Genomic DNA, 12,634 nt, shown 5'->3' on the forward strand with positions numbered 1-12,634 from the left:
AAGACACAGGCAAGAAATAATAAGTTGCAAATTTTCAACCATGCAATATGCTGATCTATGCGATTGCACATAGCTATACACTCACATATGTGATTTTCACTTGGAGCATATGAACATTTTAAGCTTTCTCCAGAGTCTTATCTTCATACTTAGTTACCAAGCTCAAATTAAGAAGATAGATCACAGTAATCTTATGAAACTAATTAGAAGATGTTAACTTCCATCACTTATCTGAAGAATTTCACTAAGTTCCTCTGAGTTATCTTGATGGCAACGGGGACATAAGAACCTCTTCTGCAGCTCATCACCAAGAGCAGCATACTTCTCTTCCAGTCCCGATGTCAGCTTGTTTCCAGTCAAGGCAAAAAACACATTGAAAAGACATTTAAGAAATTCATGCTCACGCAGAACTATTCAGCATACAGTAAGTATGTCAAATAATATCTGGACGGATTGCAGGGAACTTTTTAGGTTTACTCCTGCTACATCCAGATTAAGCAGTTGAGATATCGCAAACAAGTGCAAAATTCAAGGATATCTTCTCAACTCCTGAAGCTCCTTGCTTTCCTTCATCACTGACTCCAAGAGCAATACTTTCTTTTCCAAATTTATAAGCTCCTGTTGGACCTGCACAAGCTCTGGTAGTTTGTTCAGTTTATTCAGAAAACCTCAACCATTCACATACTTATAGGCACATTACATGATTAAGTGAGTTCTTTGTTAGATAGATCAGGCATCACAACTCACCTGATCTAGCATTTAACAGGGTTATTAGGTATCAAGATTAACTCCCCACCTGATCATGAATCGCTTTTTCAGCTTTATATTGTTGTTCCTCCTGATTGGTATGTAGGAGTATTTCAGCAAGTTTATTCTCTTGAGTAACTCTGGCTTTCTGAGCATCTTGTTCATACACAGTTGAGGAGCCTGCTTTGGAATGCGCCCAAAAATATTTAACACCAAATACTAGCTGTATCAGCTGAAGTTATGCAAGGAATTGAATCAATTCTGTTTGCAAGCTATAATGAAGTTAAAAGTGTACCATAAAAGATCAGTAGTCATAAACTTCTGGCCGATGCAACTAAGATCCAGATTAGTTTCTTATCTTTCACAAATCAATCCATTTTTGATTATTCAATAGTTGTCTCCTAAACATTTTACAGGATGCATAACATACACTAATGGAATTTCTCTTAGCTCCGATGTCCATCTCCAACGAACATATACATACCACCATTTAAAGTTGCTATAGAGCATGTCTCTGCATTGAAAGCAGAGGGAAACAATTCTTGAAATTTCCTGTCACCCAAAAAACAATGGGATAAAAATACTTGATATAATACAGCATAGTGTAAAACTGGATTTAAAAAAAAGATATTGATACACACACAATTGTCTGTTTGAAATGAGAATTACCCAATGAACCAGCAATAGCCTATATTTGGAGAAATATCTTTTTATAGAGGAGAAAACTCCAAGCATTGATGAAAAACCTACCTTATCTTTGCATTTAGATGAAGCATTTTGTCAATGAATCCATCTCTGTGAAAACAAGGGTAAATGTATATATTCAAGCAAACTCAGTTCTGATTAACATTTGCAATTGTAAATGACTAGTTCTGATTACAGTGAACCAAAATATCCAATAGATCTGTACCGCAAGGAACTTTCTTCACTCTTCAAATCATTGAAGCATATTTCAAACAAAAGCAAAGTCAAAAGACACATGAAACAGAAAGTTTATCAGTCCGTATGAGGTGCACATGAAGCAACTTATTATTTGTGCATCTGCAAAGGAGAGTTACACTATATATAGAAGCATCACTAGAATAGAATAAACCTTAAGTGCAGCCAATTCGGAGGCAAGTTTTGATATCTCATTGTTAGTAAGAGCAATCCTCGCCTGAACAAATTGAAGCAACAAATTTTTAATAAAAGCAACATAAGCACAAACGGCGTTGCACTTCCACGAAATTCTCTTCCCCATGTCATAATCACAAGGGAGAAATATTACTAAGTAACAGAGTACTAGAAAAGTAACCTAATGAGTGCCATCTCCGAAGAAATATGATATAACAAGTCCTAAAGACAAAAATTAAAATGTCGTCCCAGCCAAAATGAGGAAAATTCGAGAAATTTAAACCTCCAGCGCTTGATTCGAAGCCTCACACATGGATAGTTCAACTTGATGGCCATTGAGCTCTTGCTCCGCCGTCTCTTTGTCGAGCTTTGCTTCTTCCAGCTCCCTATTTGATGCATCCAGCTCAGATCTTAGTTCTTCGATTCGTTTCTTCCGTTTCGCAATCCTCCGCTCTGCCAAAAAAAAAGGCGAGAATTCCACGTCCACAGTGAAATCCTTGATGTTTCTGCCGCCAAAATAAGAAATCAGCACAGCAGTGCGAGTGGTTTTGGCATACCTCCTTGAGATTTTTCAGCAGTGAAGTCACGTATCAGGGTTAGGAGTTGCTTCTGCGAATCGCTTCCCGCCATCGAGCTATCAGTATACACCTTCTAACGGTGTAAAGGGGGACTAAATCTAAATTTCCCCACTTTTATACATGCTTGGTGACACAATCTTCACCGTAGGATCTGCTGTTCGATCGTTAAGGCTAAAACAACTACGGAAGCCCAATTTGCATCAGTTCATATTTCTGGATAATATCATATCCAAAGCCCAAACACAGATTTTGGGTCATAACCCAATCCTTACACGGCCTAGTTTGAATCCCAAACTATTTGTTGTGGGCCATCTAGTAGCCCATGTTACGCCTAATCATCATTTAATTTAATAAAGAAAAAGAAAATCAATCATTAAAGCTATTTAAATACTCCAAAATATTTTCATAAGTTTTACATATAATTTTTTAATTACAAAAGAGCAAATTTTAAGTATGTAAATAAAACACATTTAAATAAATATAAGAGGGAAAAAAAAAGAAGGAACCATAAATTAATCTTTGTTTTTAACTAATAATGCTAAAAAAATTAAAAAATTTCGATACATTAAGCAATACACCAATATTGCTAATAATAATAAATAAATTACAATAATCTCAAACTCGTTCATAAATTCTAATTATTGAATTAAAATATCATGGGTGAACTATATATTAAAATAGCTACAATTTAGTGGGGGGTTGGGGGTGTATGAGGGCGATGGGAAAGCGTAATCGGCTTTGGATGGGCACCAAGAGAGTGATGAATGCCGCGTGATGATCTCCACCATTACTCAACACTATTTTCACATTTTTATTGCTGCTTAAATAGTTGTATTCCAAGAACTTGTCACGGCCCACTGGCGGAGAGTGGATTGGGAATATCCCCAGCCGCAGCGCTCTCATTTTTAATCTAATCTTAATCACTCTCATTATCAATATTCAGCACTATTTCTTTGTCTTAAGCATATATATATATATATATAATACTATTGGCAGTTAATACAGATTTGGATTCCCTGCAACTATAGTCTGATGAGTTTCTTTATATATATGCGATGGGCCCTATGCTGCAACTTGGACACAATAACATCTAACTAATCCTGATTAGTACATGTCAATTTCTCATTAACTGAAATTTCAATCAATTACTTCACTTCGCCCATGTGCAATTCTTTTTTATTGTTGTTATTTTGATGAATATATATAAACCCATGTGTCCATCAACCGTGCAATTATTCGAAAGTGTTCACAGATGCCTGATTAGAACCCTCCTAACACAATCTTTATGACTTTTGACAGTGCTTTTTCTAGATATTTATTTTTCAAAATAGAGATTGTTTTCTCCTAACTGATATGGGTGGGTGGATTTCATTATAATTTTAAATTGTATTTTGCTATCTTTTACGGTTATAATGCTCCTAATCAAGTATTATATTGTAATATTCGCCCATAATGGATTATTGGAATAAAAAAAAAAGGAGAAAGAAGCAACAAATCAACACTTGACAGATTAGAAGGATTAGTTAGGCGTGCCCATGCCTAAACATGTATGAATTCGGATGAAAAAGAAAAGTTCAAGAAATGAAATTTGAAAAGATTTGAAGCGAATTGGGACAGTTTTGACTGATTGAAAACTTTTCTTAGGACTTTTAGTTTTATTAGGAATCTACTTTTGTTAGTTTTAACAGGATTAAATAACTAGTTAGTATATATATATGTGGTGTAAGTCACTATATAAACAACTTTTGATTTTTGGATATTTTTTTCTCTATATTTTTTTATAGAATTCTCTCTTTAACATGTTAAGCTAGTTCTTCTAGTTCCAGTTAAGACTCGATGAATGCATAATTGCAATGAATTGTGAGATCTAATTTATGCTTTAAATTTTCATTCATATTGGTATTTGTGTTATTCTCTGTGATTTTATTACAAATAATATGATTTATGAAGTATAGAGCTCATTGCTTTTGTCAAGATTTTTTCTTAGGCAATTGAATTTGCAAATCTATAATTGTATATTTAATTCAGTAACTAGTGGTAACGCAACAAAATTAATTATATTATAGTTTTTAATTATATTGTGGGGAATGCACAATCTAACTTAAATAAATCCTCTTATGAATTTATTGATTAGAATTGGGTCTTTCTAGTTCTTAGTGCTATTGGTAAATTAAATTTTGAGAACATTCTCAAGGTTGTTTACTGATCAAGGATTTAGTCAATGGACGACCTTTGACTATATCGACAGGGTAAGAAAAGGTGAGATTATTAGGTTGTAACAATGACTATAATCAATTTATCTATCATTAATGATTGACATCTTTGTATCTATGATTGATCATGGAATTGGGAATCATCCTGTCTTTAACCGGAATATTTTTCTCATAATTACTCTCTCTTTAAGTGTTTTCTTCTATTCAATTTTATATTTAGATCCCCCCTTTTTCATTTTCACTTCTACTCTCAAAAGGAATTTATCTGAAATCAATCTCTGTGAATTCGACCCTACTCATCACTTTCATAAGTTTTTAATAGAAAATATTTTGGGAGGATTCGACACTCATCACTAACACTTGGAGTCATTTGAAATAACTATTGTTTTTGTGGTCAAATAAGTTATTAAAAAGTTAAAAGAAGGGTATTTGAAAAAAAATAGCATAATTCTTACCATTGTACCAATAAATTGCAAAATTTAGTAAGGAATCGCTTATAATTTTTGGTTTAAACCAATATAATTTAAATAATTAAAAAGAAATTATAAATCAAACAAACTCTTTTCAACTTATTTCTTATTTTAAGCTGTTGCGACCACCCTTTTTATGAAATTGACACTACCTATTATAAAGATATCACTTTTATTAAAGTAGTTGCATGTGATTTTTCCCCGGTTCAATTCAACCAAACTGATTCTAGAATGAAATTCATGCATTATTTAATAATAATAATACATTAGGTATAATAAAAGATGGTGCAATCCAGCTTCTCAACTCCTAAAGCACCATTATGGGCTCCGAATCAAAGAGCCTAAGCACTTTGAATAACTACATAATTGCGACTAAGAATATACATCATATAATAACATTAAATCATCACCCCCCGGGGGGGGGGGGGGGAATTGTAATTACACGAATATACTATTAATTTCACTTTTAAGTGAAAAGGGCATTAATTGTCCCCTTGCCCAAATAGAAATGGAATCTTTATGTTTTTGAATTTATAATACAAGTATACATTCCTTTTTCCATTTCTGAAAAAAAAAATGATGAATTACAGAATTTAGCTTTAGAACAACACGTGCATGCGCATTCACTATAACGGAAGGAAGAAAAATACTTATTTAAATTAGATTCGATCGGACCAAATCGATCACAGAGCAAGTGTAATGCACTTGTCATGTAATTAGTCTTTTTTTTAACTGTAGATTATTTATATGATAAGTGTATTGCACTTATTATATAATTTATTTAAATTCAAATAAATTTGAGCTAGAATTTCTAGGAATGGGGAGGAAAAGGAGTGGTAAATTGCAGAAAGGATGGTGGTGGATGGAAATCACATTTCAATATCAACAAATCAAGTCAAGCGTGATCACTACCATAATGACATCAAATTCTCATGAGTTACGTTTATATCAACTTTGGGAAATGCGAGAGATACACTTAAAGGAAGTTATTTCATCATCAATCTCGTCACACCCCATTTACCATTCCAATTCCATTACAAACATATAACTGTACGAGTCGGGTTTTCTGTTGTTGCTTTCTTCAACCCGCCCTACTCCCATTCACAACCAAAAATCATATATGTTGTCACTTCCAAGATAAAAAATATCACATAATAAAGTTCAATCCACGATATCGTGTAATGTTTTGTGCTTACTTTAAGCCAAAATTCAGTAGCCCAATTCAGTCCAATCGGAATTTATAACATGACGATAAACACATAATATATATCATATGTTATTTAAAAAAAATCACTGATTACATGATAAATGTAATACAATAAATTGAATTTTAAACGTTTTGAGAGATGTGTGTGTATACAGTGCCCCGAAACTAATTATTGGATGTGATGCTTAATAATGCAAGGAAAAAAAAAAAGTGAAATTATCTTTTTCTTTTGCTTTTATGGGTATGGTTATTCTTGTTGCGGACTGGATGCGCACTTAAGGAAAGCTAATTCTAAGTTCCATTTCATGAAATTTCTGGTGAATTATTTTGGAACTAAGCAGGCTCACTGACTTGTATTATCCTACTTACGCATCACTTTAATTTGTGCCAATCCTATAAAAGTGGGCTGTCTCATTGTTATTCATATCTTAGGTAAATAATTAATCGCGGTAAGTAAAAAGAAAAATGGTAAGGTAAATAAAAATCATTATAACTTTGTTGTGTCTAGACGAACGATTTCCATATTATGATAAAAATATCGTTCAAGTACTTAATTATGATATTTTGTGTTGTTTGATTTGATTGATCTGGACGTACTATTTTAATTAGATATGTCTATTCCACAAGAATCGTTTACATGGACCATTATATAAAAAGTGTTGGGATCAATAATTTATAAGGTAAAACAGTCGGGCAGGTACTCTAAATTTCTAAAAAGGGATTCCTACTTTTTCACCCACTTGGATGTAATGAATAGGATGTTCCTGCTTGGGGTGGTTTCGAGCTAGAGAGTAGTGAAGCTTTTGTAACAATAAATATAGGAAATAAGCACATCGATTTCTGAGGAAGATGGTAACATTGATGAACATGCGAATAAAGAGCAATCAAGATTAACCAATTTTGTTGATACAAAGCAATAATGCAAAACAAGCAGATCGAACCCGTCAGTGGAGTAGTCCATTGCGTACTTGATTAGTCCAATTTTCGCAACGAAACCCCGACAGTGCCCACTTACTCCAGCTTCATCAACTACTCACCAATTCGTGATCATAATTTTCGTAGATGACAATGATGAGATAGCGACTTTCAGCCTCTCTGCTTCTATACCCAATTCCCATCTGAAAATTGTTTTTCATATCCATCCTGTCTAATTATTCTTTTTTTTTTTAAAAAAAAAAAAGAGAGTGATAAAATATTCTATATATATTCTTATTGATTTTTCATGTGCTGGAGAAGAATAATTAATTAATTTTGATGAGCCGAAAATTTCGAATTTTATAGCAGTAGTGTTAAATTCGGGATTGCAGAGATAAAGGATAGGTTGGTGATGGTGGGAATATAGAAGGGGAAAATGTGGCGCGTTTGGCTTGGGTGGTGAAACTGCTGGGCTGGGGTTTAATTGATGTTTGTGATTTTTTGTAATCCGGTTAAAGTGCTTGAGGTGGTCCCTTGTGTCCATGGTGTGAGACAAGAATGGACTGCTACACCATATTGGAATCCATACATATATTTGATCAACTTCACAACTTTCGCATATGTGCCATATCTACCAAAGAAAATAACGTCCATTACCAATTTGTCGTCTATTCTTTGCTCTAACTTTCAAGAACTTGTCGTCTATTCTTTGCTCTAACTTTCAAGAACTTGTCGTCGTTTACGTTTTTATATATATATACATTTATATGAACTAGCTAGTCGTATAATAAAATATACGAGATTGTTTTTCTTTTATGATTTTGATCTTTTGAAATATGAAAATCATTCAACATCCTCGCGCTTGAATCTGAAGAAAAGCAAGCATTTTCTAACACGAGCAAATCGTGCGACGATTAGTCGTTTACAACTAATGCACGATTCTGTAGTCCACTACAATGTCGCAGTCGCACGTCACAGCTCACAAGCTTTAACCGGAGCATAGGACCCTATCTGTAGATCGAATTCCTGTGAAGAATTGTGGTGCTTTTCGCTGGATAGGGTTAGACGTCCGGGTAGTGCCATTCTTGATCAAACACAAATCTTCATGTAAAACAACACAAACAGTAGTACTACTTCTCCCTGCAGGAGGGATTGAGTGGTGGGGAGTAAAGAGTAACAGTTCTTGCTGGCCTGATCCGAAATAATAGTGCCTCCACTCGCTGCTGCCTCGTCGTCTTCTCTTACATTTGTAGGTCATCACAACAGTTGAACACGGGCGGACTTGGCAACTTTGGCTTACCAATTTTACTTCAACACCGAATTTTTGCTATTTTGTTTCACATCAGTGCTGCAATCTTTTTCTATATTTGGGAAAACATGTCAAGCATGCCCCAAATAATAATGTTGATTTTCCTTATATGATAAATGGCATTTGTAATTAAGTGGGATTTGACGGATATTAAATTAAATTAGGTCATGATGATATATATATATATATGTAGAATTTTGGAGTGCGTACGTACTTTTCGAAGTTGTTATATTTGCAATTATATTCTAGTATAGTATTTAAATTCAAAATCACGTTTTAATAATTAAAACAAGTGAAGGATGATTTTTATAGAGAGCAACGTTTTCATTATGTACATGATCAGAATAGTTTATAATCGTTGTTAAATGTTAGAATTATGCGTAATACTATCTAAAAAGCATATGTAGTGTAAATTAATTAGTTCAAGCGAGAACTATTAGTATGAGCGGAATATCCATTTCTGAATCTCGCATTGGGGAACCCCCACTATCTCAGGGTCTGAGTTGCCTTTGTTTTGTTTATGCAATTGATAATTGAGATGCCCGTAATATTAGTTAGAAAGAAGAAAAAGTTGAAGATTTTGAATTGAGTATGATGTTGACAATAAACCCGTGGAGGCACTAAAATCTTAAGTGCAACTCCGTATATGAAACTATTAAGTTGTACAGGATTTTATTAGTGCCCCTATAAATATACAAATAATGCATTAAAGTCACTTGATAATAACTTTAGCAGAAAACTCTCTCTCTCTCTCTCTCTCTAGAAATAACTTGAATACCATCACATACTTTATTTATTTTAAAAAAAAAAGTCATACATAATTCTTAATAGGGGCATTTACTTGGAATAATCGGGATTGATACTGATCCAGGTTGTCCCGTTGGAAGGAAATGTCGAGCTCGCTCGCTGCGACCTAGTGTTAAGTCCCTAAGAAAAAGAAAGGTATCGTCAGGTAAGTTGGGAGGGCCCCATCTAAAATTTTTTAATACCTAAATCTAGTAACTTATAAAATGGTCGAAAGCGATATAAGAAAATAAATATGATTGAAAATATATCCAAAATCACGTACCATAAATGCTTCGAAATAGTATTAATCACCGTCCTCGTTTGAAATTGAATATCAAACTTTTCGACTCGATCAATAACTAACTATTTGACCCAACCAGAACCAGGGCCCGTGCCGCTTCAGTAGCCAGGCATGAGAATTCCTTAGTCTTTCGGTAATATATCACGGTTCTCTCGCCCTCTTCCGCCAACAATTGGGTCAAATGTCTAATCTGTCCCTTGAAGCCGGCCCAACTAAAGATATTGGCCGTTCACTTCGGCCCGTACAAAGGAACACTTAAGGTAGCCATCTCTTCAAGGGTATTTTAGGTAAATAAAAATAAAAAACCACATCTTATCGCTCTACAAAAACCAATCAAACTATAAAGATTAATTTTTAGACAGAGTCCCCGCTGCATATGCATAAGTAGCTCGAGTATGCGGATTCGGCCAATGAGACAAGAGCAGATGTCAAAAAGGCAGAGGCGGTGCGGGACTGAGGGTGCAATTAGTGGCAGTTGCAGTTGTCTTGTGGTGCACAGCGCACAAAGACAAAGCCGCAGAAATCGCAATTGCTTCGGCCTGGTCTGGTTCCCGAAGCGGCTTAAATTCCACGACCAACGAGGCTGGCTAGTTAGACATACGGTCCCACCACTGCCTCTGCTTTACTTCCCCTGGACTTACTACTACTCCAGTACTCCTGTTTCCTTTTCTCCTGCCGCTGTTTTACTGTCTTATTTTATTAAAATAAACTAAGGAGGTAGTGCGTAGCAATTTCCAAGAACACAGATATTAAATGACGACTTTTACCAAACGCCTCAGACCGTCCGCTTTCGCCGTTAATATTGCTGGAACCATGGAAGTGAGTTTACGTTTTTGTTTTACTTGGATGTGGACTTAGTGAAGTGAAGACAAATCTTTCACCTTTTTCTCCCTATTTTTCACTTTTAATTAATATATCTTACCATCCACCAAAAAATTTTCTCCAAAATTTAACTCCTTTATTATTCAACCAACAACATATTAATATTATTTTTTATTTATAGTTTCCCCCAAAAAAAAAAAAATCATCCCTTTAATCAAATCAATTATTTAATTTATTAAAACATAAAATCGATCTATTTACAGCAATTATTCAATAGTTTCCATATTCTATAATAATGATTCATTCTCAATATTTAATAGAAAAAAAATACATTAATCAAATCCTCGTGTGATATTATAAATAAGCAAATTATATTTCAAAAAAATAAATAAATAGCAAAATATTTTCTTTAAGATTAATTAGATTGAAGGTAAAGCCAAATAAAATATATAATAGTATTAAACGTGGATTATAATTCATGTGGTATAAAAGTAAATAAAAAATAAAGGTCACATAAAAATCCTGGATTCCCTCCACCGAACGTGCAACCTAGTTTTCCGCAAGCTTACATGACTAAGATTTCCTTTCCCCAAGCCAGACATTTTTGTTTATTGTTCGTTCGGTTAACAAATTCGACCTCACATGCAATAAAAAATGAGAAAAATATATATATATATATTGAATTTGTCGGCTGCTTGTGTGGATATAATTTGTTGTGTTTCACAATAATTTATATTATAAAATATAAATATTACAATAACTATATTTATGTTATTTGTCGTTGATTGTGTGAGATATTATTTTTTTTTATTTTGTAAAAATATTATGAATTGTTTAAACTCCTAATTTCTAGTTGATATAAAACGTTTCTCAATGTTAAAATTTAAAATCGCTGGTTCAACAGAAATTAAAAGTAAAGTGACATAGACTACGAAAAAGTCCACTTTTCGATCATGGCGTAAGAGAATAGCTCAGCATGAATGGCGTGGCCAATTGTCTTGTATTCCTCTAATTCCACGCATCCTCATTTTGGGATGCATCATTATAATTTTATTTAGTGAAAATAAATAATAAAATGATTTTTTTTAAATTTATCAATTTATAAAATTTGTTACCCAATACTCAATTTCATGATGACAAGCAAATGTTTTTACCAAAAACGATAATAATACAATTATATAAATATTTTAATATATGAATTGAGAAAATAAATAATATATTGATTCGAATTTACGTAACATAAAAAAAAATACATAGGCTTTTAGTAAGACACGAACTGGTTTACGAGAATTCAACCTTAATTATTATTTTACAGCATGATAGGCAATTGATTAGCAAGATAATTAATCAAGATTAGTACCCACTTAACTTTTTGACGAGCGGTGAGGCAAAAAATGGAATAAGAATGTGAAGCCTCTCACAGAACTAATTCATTACTATTGATAAAAGAGAGACCTGTCTCCGAATGATTACCACCACTTCCATTAGTTCATTTCTTGTATTAATTACATATTAATATATGGAATTAGGTTGTCTGATCTCAAATTTATTAATAATCATAATTACATATAATTTTTTTAAAAAAAAATCCACCCCAGTTTCCGGTGGTACATACTTCTCCACGTCGTATAATTGAATAAGTTGATGATTTATATGTAGACAAAAACGAGAAGGAATGAAAAAATTGAAAGAGCGATTCTCCAGATTCTGTTTTCACAGTACCCTCTCCACCGGGTGGAACTCACTTTATTTCTATGAAATTAAATCAAATAAGTACGTATTTATTACAGAAATAATTAAGGTTGTTAATCGTCCGTGACCATGAACTCATGAAGCGTATCTGCGTCACTAATGACGGCAAAAAGATAAAAGTCAACACCCCCCCGAATCCTCCAGCCTGATCACATGTATTAATACGTACATTGAACTTCTGCATTCCCGGAAAATATACATATATATATATATATATATGTTTACATTGTAATTATTTAATTAATTAACATAAACTTAGTCAAAGTCTAATTTCGACATATTTTTTTTACAAAATTTAATTATATATAGAAAAAAATAAACAACTCATCGCATCCTGTTGAAAAAGATAATAATAGTAATACATTAATCAGTCTTTTTCATTCCCCCGCTGCGCTGATCTCTTCCCTCTCTCTCTCTATAT

General features: G+C 33.3%; 1 protein-coding gene across 2 annotated transcripts; it reads right to left on the reverse strand.

Moving 5' to 3' along the window:
- Positions 1-12: 12 nt before the first annotated feature.
- On the reverse strand, positions 13-2,546 carry LOC105177343 (spindle assembly checkpoint component). 2 transcript variants are annotated; one of them, XM_020698888.2, is made up of 9 exons: positions 2,418-2,546; positions 2,144-2,313; positions 1,841-1,903; positions 1,658-1,677; positions 1,498-1,542; positions 1,232-1,299; positions 797-927; positions 539-627; positions 13-346 (listed from the first exon to the last, which is right to left on the reverse strand). In XM_020698888.2, exons 1-9 carry the CDS (start codon positions 2,488-2,490, stop codon positions 214-216), a joined length of 792 nt encoding a protein of 263 aa, XP_020554547.1. In that variant the 5' UTR covers positions 2,491-2,546; the 3' UTR covers positions 13-213. The 2 variants fall into 2 exon arrangements, with proteins under 2 accessions (XP_020554547.1, XP_020554546.1); XM_020698887.2 differs by having other exon boundaries at positions 797-930.
- Positions 2,547-12,634: the final 10,088 nt, after the last annotated feature.

This window comes from Sesamum indicum, linkage group LG9 (genome assembly GCF_026168435.1).
Source record: "Sesamum indicum cultivar Baizhima isolate 11 linkage group LG9, ASM2616843v1, whole genome shotgun sequence".
In the NCBI taxonomy this organism is placed as follows: Eukaryota; Viridiplantae; Streptophyta; class Magnoliopsida; order Lamiales; family Pedaliaceae; genus Sesamum; species Sesamum indicum.